This window comes from Pelmatolapia mariae, linkage group LG7 (assembly GCF_036321145.2).
Source record: "Pelmatolapia mariae isolate MD_Pm_ZW linkage group LG7, Pm_UMD_F_2, whole genome shotgun sequence".
Lineage (NCBI taxonomy): Eukaryota > Metazoa > Chordata > Actinopteri > Cichliformes > Cichlidae > Pelmatolapia > Pelmatolapia mariae.
The window spans coordinates 21,313,182-21,336,560 of NC_086233.1; the positions used below are offsets into that span (position 1 = coordinate 21,313,182).

The window sequence follows — 23,379 nt, forward strand, 5'->3', positions numbered from 1 at the left end:
TGACCATCATTTGTAGCCTGAAGCTTAAAGTTTAAGATTAGGGGAAGTTGGGCTGTGTATTTTTAATAAATAAAACGTATATATACATGTGTATTCTGTAAGCCAGCAGGAGTGTGGCCACTGGGCCGACTGCATGGCAGGCAGGCAGGCAGCAGGCAGGCTGGTTGGTTAGGAGCTCCTCCCACCTCCTTGTGCTCTCCCCCACGTTGCTGCAGAGGGCTGCGCTCCAGCACTCCACCTCTGCACAGTGCAACAGCAGCATGCCTGGCTGGAGCCGAAAACAGCCCGCAGCAGCGCACAGTCTCCTGCGTCTTTAACCTGTCGGTGGTGGAATACTTGAAGACAGACGAATATCGACATCTGTGGGAATCACGAGAACATTTGCACTTGTGTTCATTATTTTAGGTCTTTTTTTTAACGCTTTTGTGTTACCAGGCAGGACGAAGTCCGAGCAGGTAAGCAGTCGGCGGATAACCTTGGCTACTTCAGCATGGTTTCATTGTAGGTGCCATTTATTTCCTCCCTCCCTTTATTTCCTTTGCATAGGCGACACCTGCTTCATCTGCTGAACAAAGTTGTTTCACTTGAATTTTCTATAGGCGTGCGCGTTGTATTATTCATTCAGGTAATAGATTTTTTTTCTAAATAACGCAATATTCTAAGGACATCATTTTTCTTTTACATTTAATCTACAACAACCCATCGCCGACCAAATTTGGCATGGCGACAGCAACGTTTACCCAAATCTTCACGCACCTCATCTAAAAACAGAATCTCAGACCGAAACACGTGGGGTGTTTACCGCAAGTCGAGCGGATGTTAAAGCTGATGCTCGCAAAATAGACCAATAATCTATCTAAGATGGGGGTTTAGAAGAAAGTTCACAAGTTATTTTAGGGTGGTGGGGTTGGAAATACCCCCTCGTGACTGTGGAGAAACCTGGTTGCGCCCCCAGAATGAATGAACGGGGCCGTGTGAGTGAGCAGGCGTGACAAATGTTGCCCGAAAAGGGATTTGTATTCAAAGTGAGGGACTACACACTGAAGTGACCTGCTTATCAGACTGTGACGTGAACTAGAGGTTGTCCAATTATTTTGATTATGTACGAGTGGATGTGTTTTGTTTTTGGTTTGTGTGTGTTTTCCCCTGTTTTGTGGGCCTGTCATCCAATTAAGTGTGCGTTTGCTCGCACGGCACAGAGCAGCTCCTTAAAAAGCAGTCAGTAGGACAAGTCGGTGGATTACAGTAACCCTAGAGTAATAACTATCTGATGACCAACACTTCATAGCGACTGTCTCTGCGTTTGTTTGCTTACGCGTACATGTGCGCGCGCCCGTGTCTGTCGGAGTGGGGGGGGGGGGGGGGGGGGTGTCATGTGTGTCTGTAGGTGGTTGACTCCTTGGTTATGCGCTGCTGCGTAAAGATTCAGGATTCAGACAAAGTGCATTCTCACACCCTGCTCATCAAAGGGAAAAGAACCAATTTTAGGTTCAGCAGCTGGTTATAATGTTTAGAATCTTTGAGATTACCTTTGGATGTGTTTGAAATATCAGTGTGTGTGTGTGTGTGTGTGTATGTACAAAGGTCGAAAGAAATGAGGGCAGAGGCTAAGGTTTACACAGTCTATATGAGGTGGTGGCTCAAAACTGTAAATTCCACATCCATTCTCAAGTCATTTTTCTAGCCCCCAACTTCTCACACGCTCATGAGATATTCTCCATAGTCTGTGTCTTATATCGAAGGTACTGCTTCACTTTTTGTTCTTGTTGCTGCGTGTGAGAGCTTTTTTTTTACTTTTTTACTTTTAGCAAGAGGAAGTGAGAGAAATTGAACGGTGAACTTGAGAAGGTGTGGGGAATGTAGACCACAGGGTCTATCTCTGTTAAAACAAGTAGCTCTGACCATGCCAACAAGAGCCAAAATAACCAAAACCGTGTGCAGCTTCATTTGTGTCCCAGTGTTGCTGTGCAAATGCAGACAAGAGTGCCAGAAGTGGTCTCAGGTGAAAATCCTGCGTGGACGATTGCGACTCTCCGTCGAGAAAGCAGAGACTAAAGTTGACTGGCAGCAGGTCTGTGCACTCGAGAACCAGTGGCCCAATAATCCCTTGCGCCTCTGATCAGTCATCTATCCGCATGACTCATGCACGAGGCTGTAAGATGTTGGCCAAGCTGCAGTTTCCTCTGTTGTCGCAGGAACGGTAAAACAAACAGTGAGCTAGCGGATGCCTTCCTGCATGAACTGAGTCAGACAGAACAAAGAAAAATGTAAACATGCATCTTATCTTTGCCAGCGGGACCACTCGTCATACCCTGTGGCATTATTGGGTCATAAAGCAAGAATTAACTGGAGTCTTAATAGGCCTAACCTCTATTAAGTATTTTTCAATCCATGGCTACGTTAATGCTTGATGTCGCTCTAATGTTTCTCTGTGATGAGTCGCAAGTTAGCTGAGAACTTTCCTCAGTCATAAGAGGAATTGTGGATCCTCCTGCCTCTTACGACTGTTTTCCAGCCGGTGCATCTTAAATAGCGAGCTAATGTGGCCGTATGTCACTGCATCACCTTGTTGAAAGGCAATTAAAGCTGTGTCAGGAGCATAAATAGAGACACAAACCCCCACCCCGCTCCCGGCTGCGAGGAAACAAATGATCTCTCTGAAAAGGTGTTGATCTTCTCTCTGTCGGCCCAGTTAAACGGGGCTCAGCGAGGGAGAGGAAGGAGGTGCGTGGTTCAGTTGTGTTTGTGAGAGGTGGAGGACGCACATGTTGTTTGTGTGTTCATGTGTAGAAGAGAGAAGGGGGGTGGGGGGTCATCGTGGGTGTGAGATTCACCCTGGTGAGACTTGCGCCTTTAGACATTCCTGACATTCCGACCTCCGGGATGCTTGAGGCTCCTCCGTCTTCTGGTAGCACGCTGGGGGCTGCAGAGGGCTCTGGAGGGCTTTTATGTTGCCAGGCTCACACCGGCAAAACCCTTTGGTTGAACAGAAACCACATACCCTCTAATTTAAGAGGGCATGGGAACATGCAGTGCACGCAGACATCAGGTCTTCTCAAGTTACATCCATGAATGACACTTAAGTCTTAACAAGTCTTCTATGGAGTCAGAGACACTTGTCAGCCTGGGCCTCCTAGTCTTTGAGTTTTTAAATAGATGCTTGAACTTTTCACTGTTTTTTTTAAATATCTGTTAGGATTTATGGCAGAAGATCATGCATATGTTAGTAGTTTAAAGGCAAAATGAATAAAAACAGTCTGATATCATTTCTCCGGGTACTGCAAACAAGATATGAGCTGTCAGACAAGAACTTAAGGGCTGGGTGAGATTTTTACATCAGTTTTTTTGTTTTGTTTTTTTTTTTTTGTGACAAAGACATGTGGAATTATTATTATGACTTAATGTAATCACTTTTAGGCCATATGTCTAACTCAAAAACTTGTGCTGCATTCTTCTCTCTGCCTTTTACATGCTGCCCTACGACCGACACCCCGTGTCGCAAAATCAGCCATGACAGGTTATCCTGCATCTACCAGATACTTCCAGAGCCACCTCTGACCAAACCGGATTTAGCGAACCCAAGATGTCAGCGTGCAACGACTTTGCAGAACACGTGTGGAAACCCGGCTCTTGTAAGAACTGCTTCCACCCGTTCAGCGCACACAAGACCGTTGGCTTCCCGGATGGCGGCGCACCAGCTGCGTGTTTGAAGAGCAGCCCGGGAGGTGATGAGGAAGCTTTAGTGACTGCGCCTTCACCCTACAGCAAGCCGACGATAGCTGTGAAACCTACTATGATGAGCCTCGACACCGGCGATGCTGCAGATGTCAACATGAACATTGAGCAGGTGAGCCTCTCAAATGTTTAAGTTTTTTATTTATTTTTTTGTCAGCTGGATGTCTGTTTGGTAATGTGTGTTCATGTTTGTTTGTAGGAGGAAAACACAAAGAGCCCAACTGAGAGGCTGCGCCTCAAGCAGCTCTTAGACCTGTCGTCTCTTTACATTGATAACAGCGGCTGCAATAAGGCCCACAGAGACGCAGTTCTTCAGAGTCCCGACACCAAGAAAGACTGCAACAACTGCTTCTCTTTGACTCCCTTGTCCCCCACTATCCTGCCCACTGACTCTAAGATCATCAGCAATATCTATGTTACCCAGGAGGAGGGTCGAGGTTCTCAGAGTTTAAAGAAAAATGCCAATGAAGACTCCTGCAGGCAGCAGAATAGTACATCCGCTCTCCGAACCAAAAGCACTTTTAATGGAAATGTTGTGACTACCAGGTCGAATTATCAAGAATGTCATCAGGCAGCTGTGGAGATACCCTTTTCACTGGATATTGTCCCTACTAGCCCTGCCACAGTCCACAGCAATGGTATGAGCAGTGGGAGTGCGACGGGTGTTACCACAAAGACATCCAGCACTTCTACCACTTCCTGTGTGGACGTTGCTAGCCCTAAATCTCTTTGTCCCATCCTGTCCAAACAGAGCAACCTATCAGACTCCTCTTATTCTTATCGTAGCAGCACAGATTCACTTCCTGGACCGGAAGGCTCAGGAGGAAGAAAAGACAGCTCGAGGAGGCCCCAAAGCCCACCATCTATGGGTAGCCCACAGTCAACTCCCACCTTTTTCAGTGGACAGAAAAGCTCAGAGCCAATTTATGCTGAGAGCACTAAGAAAAAGCGCAAGCAGCAAGAAAATGGACTGCAGTCTCAACCGGAGTCCCCAAACCAGACTGAGGAGTCCCTAAGCTCTGAGCATGACCTCTCAGGAGACAGTCAGCGGGCCACCATCACTGTAATGGCTGCTCACATGGAGGAGAACAACAGGACTTTCTACTTGAGCAGCCCGGATTCGGCTGTTAGCACCCAGTGCCACTTCAGCCCCACGGCTCGTAAAGACCAAAGCAGTCCTGCTTTCCGTTGGCCCAGCCCCAGCCACAGCACAGGCTCTCTTGCTACAGAAGTAGGCTGTGCCCCTACTCTGCACCCCAAGCCCCAGTCCAGCCCACCAATTCCTCCAAAGAGGAACACCCGCTCCCCAAAACTGGGCACCTCTAGCCTCTCATCGTCCATGTCTTCTCCAGTCCCACTTCCTGAACTTCCCAGACTTCTGACCTCCAGCCTCTCTCCGTCTGTTTCATCTCCCGTCCCTCTCACTGAACTCCCCATGCTTTTCTTCGTCTCTACTAAAGAGGTCACTGCGGAGAACCAGAGCCCAGCGCCCGAGCGATGGCACAAGCCCCACCACCACAGCTCTGGCTGGAACTGCCGCATTGAGGAAGAGGAGGAGGAGGAAGAAAGAGACCGGAAAGAGACTGAAAAGAAAAAGTTAGCCGCCAGTGCTGAGGCAACCTCTCGGGTGACAGGCGTAGTCAATGGTGCTGCTGTCTGGAAGGAGGCCAGGGACTCGAAGGCCCACAGCGGCCCCCCTCCGCTGACAGAGCCAGGCACGGCCCCCCCAGCTGCCACTAACAATGGTGCCTATCAGGGGGAAACTAAGGGCAACGGCGCAGAGGCGGAGGGCAAGCATAACGGGAGCATGCCGGCAAAGCAACCGTTGCATGGTGGCTCATCAGAGCTGCTGGCACCAGGGAAGGGAGCTACCAGCAATGACCCCAATCCACCGCCTCCCCCACCCAAGAAACTGCACAGGTAAGAATAGCAAAGCACTGTTTTTGTTTTACAGTCACACATTTGGTTAACCCTTGAACAGGACAGAGCAGCAATGCAGCAGATCTCAGAAAGATCTATGACTTTTTTTTTATTACTAAATCTGCTTTTTCAGTTAATCATGTTGTCAAAAGCAATGGCAGAATAGCAGCTAGATGGTTGAGCCTAACTGAGGCAACAACACTGCTCCATCACTCATGTTGACCAACAACACAAAATATCTCAGAAGGTGTTCACTAACTTTGTTCAGAGTAGCTGGAAAACATCACAGGCACAAAATCCTTTTATCTGATCATCTAATATCCAAACATGTAACCACTGAAATTCTCTTGGTTTTTGCATAAGAATATAACACACATAGATGCTCTTAAAGAAATAGTAAATGGTGATAAAACCCAGCAAATGCACAACTTGGCTTAAGGACAGGGGAACTGAAATATTGTTTATTCAAAGGCAGCAGTGAAAAAGTGTGATAGATACTGAATTATATGGAGGTAAGCTGTTGACATACTGTAATACAGTTTTACTGTAACGCAGGTTTATCACATGTGAATTGCCTGTTGTAGCAAATACTTGTTCTATTGTTTTGTCTCAGTGACTTGCATTAGAATTTTTGGGACTGTGGTTTGATTATATTATTTAATTTAGCACTTATAACATCCACTTAGGCCTAAGGTAATGCTCTCCACAAAGGCAGTTCTGATGCATTTATGTCATGCAAGTCACTATTCGGTGTCTGTGACCATACATATGTGCAGATACAGTATCTAACTGCAGTCATCAGTGTGAAACTCGCAGTGCCTTCTCCTTTCATAGCATCATTATTCAGCCTCCATTCTAATGCCTTGTGATCATTCAGACTCTTGCAGAATATTCCTTAATGCACGCCTTGTTCTATTCATGCTAGCAGCGTGACCTTTTTCAATTGTAATTAATGCACAAAGTACGTCTGTTAAGTAGCCTGCTGCTATGTCAAGTTACTGTAAATTTGTTTTGGCTGCACCACTGTAGACGATGGATGCAAAAAGCATTTGTAGTACTGTGGAAAACTCTTGACTAGCCCTTCCTTTCTTTATATTTTAATAGGAAATTGGGAGAAAGTGCAGTGATTTATTGAAACATCTTTAAACATGCATGAAAATACAGTGTACACAGCAAAAATGAGCCTTATATAAAAGATTTCTAACAAGCGTGAAAGCCAATATTTATTCATTAACACAGCCTGAACCCTCTTAGGCACGAAAGTAGTCTTCAGGAATAGTTCTCTGGACTTCCTGGAAGACTGTCGAAGCTCTTCTTTGGATGTTGGTGGCATTTTACTGTATTGTGGTTGGGATCTTTGTCAGTCAGATGCTAGTGGGTCCAAATCTGATGGCATTTTTCTGTGTTCATAATTCCATCAATTTTGACAAGATCTACAACACCCCTGGCTGAAATGCATCCTCGAACCATGACAGAGCCTCCACCATGTTTTTACAGATGGCTGTAGCCACTCACTGTTCTACACCTCTCCTGATGTCCTTGGTACATATTGACAGTGGTTTGAATCAGAATTTTCACATTTGGATTAGTCGCTCCAAGACCTGATTTTCAGTCAAATTCTTATGTAAAGTGACATACCTCCACCTTTTTCCCCAATTTCCTTCTGCACGAATGGCTTCTTGACAGCCACCTGTCCACTAAAATTATTTCTGATGAGGCTTTAGTGAATAGTACATTGGATCAACTAAAGGCTCAAATACATCTCTCAGCTCCTTTTCCAGGACCTTATTAGATTTTTCCCACTCTTTAAAGACATGACTTTCAGGTGCTGTTCAGATATTTTAAGAACACACTGCACCACATGCTGAGAAGTGTCAAATTCAAGCTGATAGCTCTCTGGGAATCACTTTGTTGGTGCAAAAAATACTATTGTATGTCTGTCAAAATGTGTTATTTTTGTGAGTTTCATAGATTCAATCAGCTAAAGGAATGGAAACAAATGATGTCTTCTTACAACAGACTGCTAGTAACAAAGATCCAATTTAAAATGGGCCCTCTGGTCAGTTTTCTCTTATATGTAAAAACAACACTGGTTCACATCCTGTGAGTTAAGAGCCTTTTTCATCCTTCAGTGATTCATAGGTCAGTGTTAAGAGGTTCAATAAACAAAACCAAAAAAAAAGCATTACTCAGAAAATGGGCAGATGCAAGGACTAGACTAAATATGATTTTTTTTTTAAAGCAGCCACTATCCAAAGAAAAACTTTGAAAAACATCAGAAAGCCCAGAGAACTATTGCTCAAGACCACTTAAAAAAACATTCCAAGAAAATCTGACTTCTTTGAAGAAAAATATAAAGAAATGAGACCAGAGGTGAAATTTTCACAGTACTGTGTGTTTGTTTGTTTGTGTGTATGATATTTCTGCTGAAGTCCACATGCTGGTCATTTGTGTGGCTTGGTAATCACGTTTTATTACATCATGTGCTATATATGCAAAATGATGAATGCTCCTCTTTGCACACTCCTGGTCTTACCAGTCATATGTAAGCTATAAAAAAATGCACAGTTGCCTTAAACTGAAGCTGCGTGAGTCTAAGAATACATTGTGCTGTCTAAGTCAGTTTTCCAAACAAGAAAAAGAGAAGAGGCTCTGTGTTGAAGTTATTAGAGCATCAAATGAACCCCCTCCCCCCTTAAACTAAACTTTGCTTTGTCTATAACAGTGCAATGAGGTGCAAGCCACACACACACAATGTGACTTCCCCACGCAAGCACGCGTTTTCTCATCTTGAGCTAGATTCGGCCAAAGCTCAGAAGACGACACAGACCGCTGATCACATTTCAGTGGGGCTTTATGTTTGCGGTAATTCTAGGAAGGAACCGTTTTTGCTGTTATGACATTGCCAACATTCTGCGCTGATAAAAATACCTTGTTGGGACACATGTGGGAACACGCCTTTACCCAGCCAGTGACAGCTCTAGCTTTGTGGCATTCCAAGTTTCAGTGGGTTTAATTTGTTTAAGCAGTAAGCGACCCTGGTCACTACTGGAGACACAGTACTGGAGAGTAGTTCCACATTCCCGACTCAAAGACATGAGTACACGTCCCCTTTGAAGGAGCATTTTAAAGTTCTGAATCATTTAAAATCCACAGATGGTTTAAAAAAATCTGGCTCTCAGAGCCTTTGATCACAGCATAAAACACCAGATTTTGCTCTTTTATTCCGTGTAACAGGTCATCCAATGGATTATATGTCGGGTCGGGCCTAGGAGGTGTTCGCTTTTGTGCATGTGCCTACGTCATGGATGAGTGTGCATGATTAAGTAGCCTACTCCTTAACAAGGAAGGCGTGTCAACTGGTGTGTAAATGTTGCCAAAGAGGGAGGGGCTTTAGTGAACAGATTGCTGCCCCCCGGGGCAACTCCCAAACTGTTCCAGCCTGGCGATCAGTTGCCACAGATAGAAGTAGATTTTATAGATCAGCATTGTGGACTCAACTTGACTTGGGTTTGAATTGGCTTCGCTCTGTGATCTGCTATTCCAAGATTTGCTGCCCCTCCCTGCACAAAGCCTTCCTGATCCCCTTTCTGCTGCACAACAGATAGCATCTTGTTGCAGTCTGGCAGACTTGAAGGCTTTTCTAAAGTGAACTCGTAGGTGAATGAAATTAGAAATGTGGGCGCTTTAACTCCTCGCATCTAATGGATGCTGTTGCTTTTCTTGTGAGACACTTTAAATACACACATTACTCGTGTGGCACCAGGGTTGTGTTACCTACACACAGCGTGGCTCTAGGGAGCCGCTAGCATGATCCAGGGGCATTTTGTACCAACCGGCCCAGCAAGGACCTCAGCATGAGGTAGGCACCTGACGACAAATTATTCTCCTGCATCACCAGTGAGACACAAAATCTGACTGCTATGTCATTAGGCTGGTGAAGAGTTTGTGTTTCAGGTTGCTTCTTAGATTTGCTTTTCTCTCTTTTTTTTTCCCCCCACATCTCCATCAGATGCCAAAATTTAGATGTAGCATTGCATGTGGTCAAATTTGTTTCCTTCCTCTTTTACAAACTGCCATTTGCTCTTCTTCTAATCTCATGTAATGTTTTTCCACTTTCTTGATCTAATTCTCTGTTTTAACAAGTCTCGCTGGTACAGTAGAAAGACGTCGTAAGATGAAAAGCTTGATAGTTCTAATAGATTTTACATTCTTAGACAGGAGGAGCGACAGAGTTGCATTTCAAAGATTGTTTTGGGGGTTTTTTTTTTAACACGTGAGCTGAGCGGCGGTGAATAAGAAAAGGGGGGAAAAGGCTGACAAATGATGACAAGGTAGGCCTGGAGCAGTCTGCAAGAGATAGCAAGGATTTGTGTCAAACATTAATGGATCTTTGGTTTATAAAACTGTACAGCCTTGGTAACTGTCCTACAGTCTTTGGAGGCAAACAATGTGTCTCTTTATTCTCTGTTGGAACATGTAGAGGTTGCACAACAAGCGGGAGAAAATATAACCCAGTGTAACAGAAATGCAATATACAGCTTTTTACCTCCTGTGAGTCTTTATATTAAAGGAGGACATGAGATATTTATATTGTCCATAATATCACAGAGATAGAGTTCAATTCATTCCTCTCTGGCAGAGACTCATAAAAACTAACACTGCAAGCTTTGCGGGGATTGTGTTCATTGCATTGCATGGTGTGTCTGCTACCACCTCTGCTTCCTGCAGCATACATAAAGGATGGACGGTGTATTATGAATTAATCGGGTGTATTCTTAATACTCTTTAACCAGCTAAGCCCGTGACTAAAAGATTACATCTCTACATGAAATAGCCCTGAAAATCCAAGTATGTTTGTACATGGGTGAGCATGTGACCTTTTGCACGTAAACATAGTGCATGCATGCTTTCGCTCCCACCGCATCATTTTATGTGTTTACCACAAAGAACGTCCCAAGTAAGAGTCAGGAAGTGAAATCAGTTCAATTAGCCTAACCTACAACAACAACAACACTGCTGCAGTTTGGTTTATGTCTCATTTTACACTGTTACACTGCTATCTCTAGCTAGTTAGCTGCAACGCCAGTCCACTGCCTTTTTAAAGCTTGTCGCCCACAGCTTTATTAGTAGTACACACTTACACGACAGCAAAGCAGATTGAGTGGGTTACTTACGATAGTGCAACTGTTTATACTGAAACTGGGTTATGTTGTAGTAGCGGAGTTGATAACGAAGCACAAACCTCAGATTCACTGGGGCAATAAGAGAATCTCAAGTAAGCTTTGTTTTTTGCTGGAAAGCTGATTAGATCTACTCAGAGGAAATGAGAAACCAAGGTTATTAATAGATGTTTAGTCTAAAATCAGACATTCTAGTCACGGTGATCTTGGAAAAAATGTTGTCTTTTGGTGCATAATGTGCATTTTGTACAACACTGTATAAAGTGTGTGTGTGGGGGGGCTTTTAAATTAAATTAAATTAAATTCAAACTGCAGATACCAAGTGTTCACAGCAATAAAAATCTTCACTTGAAACATTTATGTGCGTTTAATGGAACAAACAATAATGAGGACAAATATTGTACCACCCTAAACGCTTGTATCTCCTTCCTTGCGTGCCTCTCCTAAAGAAGCTTGCTCATCCATGCTCATCCTCCAGTATAAATCAGTGCCATTTTTTTTTTCACATAGGAAAATCTCATGTTTTGGATACAAATCGGAGAGATCTAGACCGAGACATGCACGGGCGCAGACATGCACATTCGCTCACAATCCCTGCGCCCATTACCATTTCTCCTGCGCCTCAGCATTTCCACTGCCTTTCATCACGGCCTCTTTTGTCTGTAAAATGATAGCGAATCCTTTAGCTAACTACCAACAGAGAATACCTAACCCTTTGTCTCCCTCCTGTGCTTCTCTCCTCTGCTCGTCTGTTTGTTCTGCTGATTTATGGTGGAACTGAAGTCAGGGGCCGGCAGATAAACGGATAGAGGAGTCATTTTGTGACGGAGGAGAGGACGGAGAGGGGCAGATGAAGGGGAGGGATGGGACCCTGCTTCCCTGAGCCATTAGCAGCTGTAATGAGAAGAGCGAATAGCTGTCAGTCACCCTAATTGGTCAACTTTATTAGAAACTGTTCATGAACAGTTTTCACCAGCATTATAAGACGCAGTCACGATGGTTAGATGGTCAGGTAATCAGGCAAATGGACAGGAGGAATTCTGGTTGTACTTTGTGCTTAAATTTGTAGCCTTTAGTTGAAGCTACATTTGGGAACCATAGTGCAGTTTTTAAAAAGATTATAAAAAACCAGAGAGGTCCTCGCATTTATTCTTTTACAGATTTTAGTCGTTAATGTAACTCTGAGTCCCTAGCCACAAGCATAAATTAGGAAAATGCAACTAAATGTAGGGAAATCCAGTTTGCACCTATGCTCTTATTGCCACTTGTGGACACAGAGGGGCTAACGCTCAGCAGCAGTTGCTCAGTCTCACTTTTAGATTCTGATGTGAATGGCAGTACATTTTTCATCGAGGCTTGTTTATTGCAATTATGAGGCAACGTTGAATCAGGAAGCGTAGCACTCCTAACAAAGAAGTGAAACTTGACATGACTTATTCATCATTTCAGATGAAACTATGTCGTCCTTTCCGCAGGTTTATTAATTGCATAGTGCAGACGTAAAACAAGCAAGAGGAAGAGGAATGGTTCCACATTTACAAACGGGCATGCAAGAAAAATGCCCATTTCTGCTGCAGATCAGCAGATTGACTGCCTCGAGACACTGCACCGGGCCCTGTTGTAGAAAAGTAAATGGTAAAAAATCAAGTTGTGTAACATTATCTCTGCTTTGTTGTTTTCTCCATGACAGAGTGGGTAGGATGAGTGGCAGCAACATGGAGATGGACCGCTGTGGCCAACATGGGTCAGTAGAGAGCCCTACCTCGTCTCTACGGGGCCTGAGCAATTCCAGCCTCCCAATGGCCTCCACTGACAACCTGGCTGCAACTGACACTGGTAAGCAGCTCATACTGAATCAGTTAATAAAAATAATAATAGCAGTAATAAACATTCGTGTAATCCAACTGAAACGAGCATGACATATCTACGTGGCAATGTCAGTGAATTTTCTGACATGTACACTTGGGTATCCATGGAAGTTGTTTTGCTCTTTTATGACTGCGAACCATAAAGGTGCACTTTGTTCAGAGTTAACCTGAGCAGCAACATCGAAACAAGGAAAGGAAGCTCTGCAGGGATTTACAGTTAGTGGCTGTCAGCTTATCCCTGGTTCCTTTTTTTCGCATGCAGTGCGCATGCAGTTTGTTGTAACGGGTTCATTAGTTCACGTTTTTCGCGGTCTTCTAGCCTGAGACGTGGCTCAGAATGAGAGGCATCTGTCCTCGCTTTGGAAATTGTCGTCATCCTTCACGTATCAGCTTTAAACCTCGGTGGCACTCAGACACTTGTAATTGCTGCAACTTCCTGAGCAATGTTGTTTGAAGAGATAATTATGGACTCTGATAACGAGGGGAAAAAGGGCTTGGCTACATCCTAGAGCCACCCCCCACCCACCTTTACTATCCACCCCCCCTTGCAAAAGCAGTTCTTGAAGACTGCACCGCACAATTATCTAAATATCTTCAGTCTTCTCTGGTGTAATGTCAAGTTCCAAGTTTAAGTCTTTAATTGACAAATGGTTCATAACTGGGTGGAAGATGTTTTGACTGTCACCATGGACCCTGGATTGTGGAAAATTTCCAGTTCTTCTGTAGACACAAGGTATGTCTTTATATTATAGCCGAGCAGTACGCAGTGACATAAGGGGCGTAGTAGATAAATCAGATTTGCAGCCGTCACCTGGGAATATTCTGTCAGGGAATCCTGTTAAGTAAAATTAACTTAGAAGGACGCACAGACACAAAGGATACACTGTGTGAATCCACAAAGGCAGGAAAACGAAAGTCTGCCAAGAGACATTTCTCTCTGTTTGTGTCAGTATTAGTTTGTGTGCATGTGGAAGCCTGTAATTCCCAAGTTGACACAGTTTGTGTTTCATTGGTTATGTCTGTGAGTTTGGTTTTATTTTAATTGGCAGACCTGCTAACGTCTTTTTTTTCTTCTTCCATAGGTTCTCAGGATGCTACACGAATGTCTTGTTCTTCTCCGTTTCCTAGAAGCCCGGTGGCTTCAGCTCCAGGTTCTCCTAACCCTCCCTCCATTACCAGCCCCAGTAAGCAGCCGCCTCCACTCCCAGAGAAAAAAATGGCCAGCCGCACCGTGTCCGCTCCCGACGGAAACGGAAAGCCTTTCGTTCGAGCGTACCCGCGCCTCCCGTTTACCGGCTCAGAGAGCAACGTGTGCCGGACCGCTGATGCCAGCTCCCGTTCCAGTTTGCCATCCAGCCCCGTTGATCCACGGCCCATTTTCTCCTCCAGTGAGTCTCTAGAACGCTGTCACGCCCCCCTGGGACGAGCCTTGAGGTCCAGGACGCTGGACGAGCCAGTCAAGACTCATGGTCGGCTGGGCGTGCACTGCCGAAGCAGCATCACTTGCTCATCTTCTCCTCAGCTCAGCGTGCCGTTCTCAGCTGCAGAACCAGGTTCGGCGCCAAACTTCGGCTCGAGCCTGCAGCTCCAGACCCTTCTGAGCAACATCGACAGTAGAGAAGGAGTGTACTCCAAACTGGGCGGGCTTTATGCTGAGTCTCTGCGGCGCCTGGCTCTAAAATGTGAAGATCACTTCACTCGCTCACAGAAGAACCCGCTGAGGTTTGAAGAGAGCAACTGGTCTCTGTTCAGGCTCACGTCTAGCAAGCCGAGCTGCAATGCAGGAGACGCTGTGTACTACTCTGCCGCCTGTGCCTTAGACCCCAGCAGCTCCTACGCTGTAAAGGTAATCCCTAAATACTGAGCTTCATTTGCAAGAGAGATGTTTTACTTTCCAGGCACGCAACACACTCTGTGAGCACTTTATCAGAATTAACCCAAAAAGACTAACTGGGCAACCGAATGAACAACTAGCTTTTTGTTTGTTGTTGTGAGCACCCAAGCACTTTTTCTGCAAAACAGGTAAAGGTTGGCAGGTGTGCAACCTGTTATGCTTCCTGTCACTACTTCAAAATAATAGCCTCAGTGCCGTTTTCTACACACCTAACATGAAGAAGCAGCAGTTCAGTTAGATTGTCAGTAACTGAACACAGCTTTGATGCACTGTTTGGAGAGTAAACGATAAATAGGGAGGTACAAAAAAATAAAAATGTAAATAACAGTTAACTCGGACTTCTTTTGAAGTGGATTCTCATTAAAATGGGATTGTAGGATCATCAATACAGTACAGTTTACAGTATTCATATTATTAATAATATCCTACATAGTTTAAACAAGTGGTTGCCAATCTTTTTCATTGGATCCCCTAACATACTGAGAAACTATTTTAATATAACATGTTTTATCTTTATATATATATTCAGCAGAATTCATTTCAAACTGGTTTGGGCTACTTTTGGATGCCCCCAACCGGTCAAGGCAGATGGCTTCTAAAACTGGTTCTCCTGGAGGTTTCTTCCTGTTTTTCCTTCTAGCTGTTGCCAAGTGCTTACTCATAGGTGGTTGTTTGATTGTTGGAGGTTTGCAATAGGCTAATAGTAAAGTTTATCTTACAGTATAAAGCACCTTGAGGGGACTGTTGTTGTGGTACTTTTAGCAGCACTCTATTTATCAAATATTAATATCAAAGGATGGTGTCACCAATTCTACCCATTTATCCAGTATATGCCCTATTAACACTTTCAACTTTACCTAGCTAGTCAGCTGCTAATCCATATTGCTAGCTAACGATTCACTGCTAGCATCACTTGGATAGTTACTCATTCATTTTAATCACTTACACATTTTTTGGCTGCCATTTTTTTACTGCTTATCCATTACTTTTAGCTAAGTGTAAACTTTAAACTTTGACCACCTATTGTACTTGTATTTTTGGTTTTCATATAATGTACTTGGATTTGCAAGGCTAACATTTAAATGAAATAGAAAATTTTAAGGAAAGCATTTGTTGTTAAAACTGTGTGCAGAAGATAACCTATAAGTGTATAGTAACAGAGTGGGGGACTCTGCTTGTTCGTAACTGTCAGTTCCAGTTGAGAGAAGTGAAAACTTACAGTTGTCTGAGGTACAGTTGACCTAGTGGGTGTTGAACTTTTAAGCAGGTACTTGACAGTTTGAGGACAGGATGAGGAGATTAAAACTGGGCAGCAGTCTTATTTGTTCTAAGGCTGCAGATGGGATAGCCCCACTACAGCGCAAACCTTAAAGGCATGTAATGCAAATAACGAGGAAGGAGGGTGTGGGTGATGTGATCTTTGCCCGAAAGTCATTAGTGCTGTACAATGTAGCAGCTGTTTGTATTGTGTGTTTTGCCACAGCCTGGGTGCCCAGACTCTTGCTTAATATCTCTGGGCTGATTAATCTTTACATTCCAGGCAGGATTTACAGCCCAGACAGACCTTTTCTGTTGTCCAAAGCCAAGACAAACTTACTTATACAAGACACTCATCCCTGTGCTAACGATAATTTTGTACATTTAAGCAAAGTCAGTACACAGCAAAGTCAGTGTTGTACAGCATGCTTTTTTACATGTAATACTGTTTACTGTATTGCCACCTAAACCTTCTCACTAAGACGAGATCATTATTTTTGAAAAAAAAAAACAGTCCCATCAAAGACTTAAAATAAATATAATTTAATGGGAGGTGTTGTTTAAAAAATTTGATGTAATATTTCACACAGACAAGTTTGAAATGTTCTATTTTTAGAACGAGAATGGACACTGAAGGGCTGTAGTAGTTTATTTTCATCCCAACAGAATCTGGTACTGCTATCAACTTGCCAAACTGTGGAATAAAAAGTCTTTTTGAGAAAGCTTTTCAGCTGAGGCTTGAGCTTACATGTCCATCAGGGGTGCTGATTTCACATGAATAGGAACAGGAACTGAATTAGCACTGACCTTGGAACTTAACTAACAAGAATTCCTTTCTTATGTTTCTTGGCTCCACTCCCTTCCCGTCTCTCTGGAATTTTCCCTCCCTCCCTCTTTGTCCCTTTCTTCTTTTCTGCTTCACCCCTTTCTCCCTTCCTTTGTGTACATACCTCTGCAGATCTGCAAGAGTTCAAGCATTGAAGCCAAACAGGGCCATCTCTACGGCCTGTCAGTGCAGCAGAGCATGCCTCCTCACTTCAACCTTCAGCAGGACTGTGGTCACTTCCTCGCCTGTGTCCCCCAGAGCATGTTGCCTTCTGATGAAGTCTCCCAGCCAACCACACCTGCTTCGCCACTGCCTCAGTCTGTGCAGGGCCAGCCGGAAGACAGAGAGCGAGTGGTGGTCATCACACCTGAGATCCCTCAGCAGACGGCAGCTGACTTTGTTCGGGAGTGGGAGGCATTCCACAAAGCTCAGCCAGAGGTCTACGAGCGTCGCATATGCTTCCTCCTCCTACAACTCTGCAATGGCCTGGAGCACTTGAAAGAGCACGGGGTCACGCACCGTGACCTCTGCCTAGAAAATTTGTTGTTGGTACCTCATCAGCGCAGGCCCGCTCTGTTCGCTCCACAGACTGAAAACAGCTCCAGTAATGGTTCAAGCGGTGCAGAGGCTCAGCGTCACCTTCCCCGGCTCCTGATCAGTAACTTCGCAAAGGCCAAGCGTCGCTCATCGGAGGATGCCGTGTCAACCAATGTGGACCCTCGCATCAAACGCGACCACGCCAGGCTGGCGCCTGAGATCCTCTCAGCAGCCCAGTACCGCAAATTTGATGAGTTCCAGACAGGCATCCTGATCTATGAGCTCCTCCACCAGCCAAACCCGTTTGAGGTCAGTCCAGCACTGAAGGAACAAGACTACCGCTGTGAGGACTTGCCTCCAATCCCCTCGGTCTCCCTTTATTCAGCTGGCCTCCAGAGGCTGGCCCAGCTCCTTCTCCAACCTGACCCCATCAAACGCATCCACATCCAGGAGGCCAAGCGCATATTGCAGAGCTTGCTCTGGGGACCGAGGAAGGACCTCATGGATCAGCAGTGGGAGAGACAAGGACAAGGGGGAAACTTTGTCGATGGATCCCGACACGAGGGTCTCCTTAATTGGCTCGACGTGAAAAGGGCGCTGCTGATGATGAAGTTTGCCGAGCGCTCGCTGGAGCCAGAGAGGAACGCAGAGCTGGAGGACTGGCTGTGCTGTCAGTACTTCTCCTCAGCTCACCCTCTGTCCCTCTGCCATACAGCTGAACTGCTCTACTCACTAAAGTGAAAGCTCACATTAAGGGTTAAAAATCCATGTGGGTGAAAGCATAGTTATATGCGACTGTAGGTGCGAGAGAGACCAATGATGTCAAAGAATGGGATGAGGAAGCGCAATCCTCTGGAGAAAACCCGCACCCGTGTATTTGATCTACTTCATGCATGAGATCCATGCATCAAACTAGCCGTCCAGTCTGAACTTTTTTTTTTTAATTTATACCAACAGTATCCTGCGACAGTGAGCTAAGTATAAAAAAAGACGTGTGAACACGCCACTGATTTTGTAATAATCAGAAAGATTCTCATGAGAACTAGAATCTGTTTTTATTTTCTCTCGCGATCCCGGTGGATGCATCAGGGGGAAAAAAGAACATGGACAGTATTCATAATAATACACTTACCAAAGTTCATGTTTGGCACTGTGTTTTGTGTATTTATTAAATGTCAGTGGAGACATTTATACGCGCTGATGACAGGATAGCAATTCATAACCTAATTCTGTGTCAGTAATGCTGTGTCGCACATACATGTGCAGCTAACTTTGTCTACATGTAACCTGTACGGCTAATTTCTCTGCTAATGGAAATGTGAGGTCACCTGCAGGCTTTACCGTATTGCACCTTTTACTCTCATGTTTTTTGTCATGGGCACATAGTGCTGTATTGCAGAATTACTGCAGGATTATCCTTTTTTCTTTTTATTCTGTGTATACTTGGAAATGATCAACACAGCCTTTTGGAAAAAAATACTACTACTGTTCTACTACACGCAGTTTTTTCCCTCCTTTGCTCAATTTTATTATATATTTAAATGTTTGTTGACATTTGTCACAGTGCCTTTTGTTCTTTTGTATTTGTTACAGTTACTCGAGCCTAATGTAAATACTCCCCACCATTTGTCCTTTGTGAAACTGGCCTTTCACAGGAACAATGTTTTCTTTTTTTTTCTTTTTTTTTGGTTTTGTACAGTGATTTGTAGATGATAATAGAAGTGAATGGGCCCAAGCAGGTCTTAAAAAGCCATGAATATGAGCAGCAGTTAAAAAACAAGATATTTATGATTTAAGTTGTTATCTTGTAGTAGTCACTGGAATTTCTGTTTATTTCCATGATATTCAGCAACAGCTGGGCTTTTCTTTTTATGTGTCATGAAAGCTTCAAGTTATAAATTATATTCAAACAAAAAGTGTGGCAACACATTAACAGCCTGCACGCAGGTTTTTATTCATGACCGACTGTTTCTAATGTGGAAGAAAAGTAAAACACGCCCTGAACTCACGACTAATGCATTATTGATTGGAATTATTTTGTGTGTGTGCCTCTTATTTGCATCTATCAATAAACTGCATATATTTTCTCACTGCAGGATGTGGTGTGTTGAGGTAGTTTTTTCTTTGTTTTGTTGTACTTATCCATTTTAATGATTGGGCTATTAGCAGGTGCCGCTAATGAATATCTGCAAGCTGTTTGTGACAACTGATAGATACATTCCCTGGCCTTTTTATTAGTTCCACAACTGCTTGTTAACGCAAATATGGCAGCAGTTCTTCGCATTTAGGCATGTAGACATCATTCAAACCAAACAGAATAAAGATGAAAGGTGATTTTGAATTGAAGTGACTTTGGACATGGTTGTTGTGGCAGACGTGTTGGGCTGAGTATTTTAGAAACTGCTGGTTTACTGGGATTTTCCCACAGATCATCTCTAGGGTTTACAGAAAATGGTCAGAAAAAGAGAAAATATCCAGTGAGCAGCAGTTCTCTGTGTGGAAATTCGTTGTTGATGCCAGAGTTCAGAATGGAATAGAACGTTTCAAGCTCACAGGACAGCAACGGTATCTCTGAACGCACAACATGTTGAACCTTGAAGCAGATGGGGCACAGCTTCAAGGTTCCACACCTGGTGCACCACACAGCGTGCCACGCTGCCAGCTGAGAACAGGAACCTGATGTGACAGATCACACAAGCTAGAAGATCGGGGGGGAAAATACCTGCTCTGATGAGTCTCTATCTGCTGCCACATTCAAATGGTAGGGTCAGAATCTGCTGTAAACAACATGAAAGCACAGATCCATCCTGCCTTGTATCAGTGGTTCAGGTGGGGGTATTTTTCTCTGCACACTGGATTACTTTGTACCAACTGATCATTGTTTAAACACAGTCTACCTGAGTATTGTTTCTGTTCATGACCACAGTGTGCCCATCTTCTAATGGCTGCTTACAACAGTATAACGCTCAAACATGGACCATGACTGTGAGCTCGCTGCGCTGAAGAAATGGTCTCCTCAGTCCAACAGAGCACCTTTGGGATGTGTTAGAAAGGGAGTTTTGCATCAAGCAAACAGATCTGAAGGCAAAAAGGTGTCCAGTCCTTTAGTAGGTGATGATAAACCACATTTACACAATTTGCTTCATTTTTATGTGTGTTTTTATGTGTGACTTGATAGTAGAGCTGTTCAGAAAGAGGGCCTTGATTGGATGTCACACAGGAAGTAGAGGGTGTTTTTGATGAACGGGAGAAAACAGCAGCCTTTTGTTATGTTGCTCAGTGTGTTTTGTGGATCCTATTACTCCAAATTATGCTATGTAAGACTGTGTGAAACACATGCAAATTAACTAATTAACTCCATACTGAAAAAAATCCACAGCAGTAAACAATGTTGCAGATACCTGCTCCTATTGGTCCTAGCCTTTCTGTTGCTTGGCTGACAGACTGCCCATAAACATAATAGGGAATTAACTTCTGTTGATTCTATTCAGAATAATTTCTCTATGTCTTGTAAACTATTTTTTGTGCAGGGACTAAAGCGTCGTGAGCAAATTAAAACTAGATTTTTTTTTTTTTTTTTGAAAAAGTAAAATAAGTACAGGATGAAAGGAGCCAAAAACTCCTGTCAGACAAAAGAGAAAAACATTTGCCGCTGTGGAAGACAACAGGTTGGTCATGTGGTGGAATCTCAATTTCAGTTTGGAGCCTCAGGCCAAAACAGACCTCAGACCCCCCTCCCTCCCCAAACACCCCCCAAATTCAATACCTCCCACCTGCTCCCCCCACACAGTGTAGCCTTCTGCTTCACATCACTCCTTCAAAACCACTGGCTGCTGCCTTGTCATAGGTGGAACTATGTTGCTATGGTGTTTTGACCAATGGAATGGCATTTCCAGGAAAGCAGTCAGTCTCTGTCTTCCTCTCCCTTTCACTAGCTCACCAGTCCACACACACACACACACTGAAGCAGCCTGTTGAGCAAGAATCTAAATAACCCCCTGGTAACAACAGCAAGGCCCCTTCTTTGTTTGTGCCGTGAACACCGGTCAAGAGGTTGCATTCTTTATTTAAGAGAAAAAAGGAATGCCAGCAAACTGTCTCTAGCAGAAGACATAAGAGAGTACAACGCGGCTCAGCTCAGCTAAAATATGATTAAGGTAAAGATCTAGCTATAGTTAGGGGGAAATGATTTATATGAGTATTTAATTGACTTAAAAAAAATCCCCAAAAAGCTAATTTACCAGTTATTGCTCATTTAACTCTAGAATGATTGTTTTGTTGGGGCCTTGACTAAAAGTTAAAACTAAAATCTGGTTATGCAGACTTTATTATCTCTTTCTGGTCTTTATACCTTAAGAAAGACAGAAAACCCATTCATAATGTTATATATCAGAGTGCTTACTGTATGAAGATGCACATTAAAAAATGCTCTTTTAACACTGAGGAGGATTGTTACATGCAGCTCAGTGGAAATGTGGGGCACAGCTAGCATGGCCTTAGTTCCATTTCCCTATAGCCAAGAATCAGCCCCAAGTCAACAGGCCCACAGGGCTTTTTCACAGGACACATCTGACATACCACAAAGAAAGACAAATAATAAAAGGTATATATATTATTAACATGTGTCATTTACTACAACTTTAATTGAACAGAATTGTTATTATTAACATTACGAGTGAAAATACTTGCTATGAAAAAGGCCCATTCAGTATCTAATAAGTAGTAGTAATTCTAATCTCTGTACTATTCTAGGGTCTTTAACTTGAAATAGTCAGCACCTTTAGGTGACGGCTGTGGTGGTTTGGCGCTATATAAATAAAACTGAATAGTGACAGTCACTGACATGGCATTGGTCTTTAATTAATCACAACGATATCAGCAACACTTCATGTCGCCCAGCTTTCCCATCTAACCCAAACGAGTGATGCACACAGCTGCAGCTTCCTTCAGGTGTTTCCTGCGGAGAAGTTGAAGGACTTGCAGCCTGCTGTTGGAGCTAAATAGGAAGCCGGAGTAATATTCGTCCTTCCCCACTTTAAGTTCTCACACTGACGAGCTCCTCAGTCCTTCACCCTTGAACGTGTTTTGTCCCACTTGCACTTCCTCTTCCATTATGCCCTTGCTGCTCTGCAACAATTCTATGAATCATTAATAAGAACATAAGGCAGCCTTTATGGCAATAAAGAATATTCCTTAAATCAGTAAGCCATTGTGAAAAGGGGGGCACTATGAAGAAATGCAAATGCTGCTTCATCAAGGTCAGTCTTTGGAAGTTTGAGACGGCACCTTCTATTTTAGGATGTGTTTAAATTTGACTTTTTAAGACTAAAAAGACAAACAAAAACACATTTCTCTGAAAAGGTGCTTGAAACATTTTACAGGTATGCACCTGCACTTTATCAGCAGCAGTAAACACTGAAACACACGGGCATGTCCTCCCCCCCATTGATCCTTCATACACTTGTTTCTTGTGTAACTTGCTTTTACAGACTTCAAAGTTCAAAAATCTATGAATTTTTTGCAGTATTCTGACATCTAGTGGCTGAATTCTGTCATTACTTTTGTATTCAATGCAATAGTATTTTCTAACAACATAATTTAGGCAGCCTTTTAACCTCCTGAGATCCGAGTAAAACTAAAGTATCTTCCAATTTGACTTTTTTGTCTACTACAGAGGAAATACAGTTTAGGCTTCATCTCTGGAGGATGTGTTTGAAGAATACAAACACTAGCTCTAGAGCAAACACCAACTCTTGGGAGTACGGAGTGTCTTGTGACAGAGGTATAGCATGACGAAGATACAACACTCCAAGGATCCTGAATGGAAATCTTTGGCAGATACCCATTACAAAGGCGCCAGACTTTAAAAGCTTTTGTATTTTTCAAAGATTTGGCTGGTGATTCCTTACATGTTTTTTGTGTCTTCATGCCCACTGAACCTAAAGTTTAACTTGGAAATTATGTGTACAAAACTTTCCAAATAAGCGCCCTGGGACATTTCAAAGATAGCTGCCAAAATTTACCTGAAGTAGTTACTGAAGTGCTACTGGGATAAACGTAGTTTTTAAAAGACTATATATTATCTGTATCTATATACATCTCACTGGTTTTGTTAAGACATTCTGTGCCACACTAGCTTTAAAGTCACACAAAGAATAA

The 23,379-nt window shown here is 43.5% G+C and overlaps 1 protein-coding gene across 1 annotated transcript; it reads left to right on the top strand.

Annotated features, from left to right (window-relative positions):
• Window positions 1–248: 248 nt before the first annotated feature.
• LOC134630770 (inactive tyrosine-protein kinase PRAG1) lies at window positions 249–19,315 on the top strand. The gene is made up of 6 exons (XM_063478412.1): window positions 249–455; window positions 3,509–3,847; window positions 3,935–5,655; window positions 12,529–12,674; window positions 13,789–14,552; window positions 16,816–19,315. The coding sequence occupies exons 2-6, from the start codon at window positions 3,584–3,586 to the stop codon at window positions 17,959–17,961; spliced, it is 4,041 nt and encodes a 1,346-aa protein (XP_063334482.1). The 5' UTR covers window positions 249–455; window positions 3,509–3,583; the 3' UTR covers window positions 17,962–19,315.
• Window positions 19,316–23,379: the final 4,064 nt, after the last annotated feature.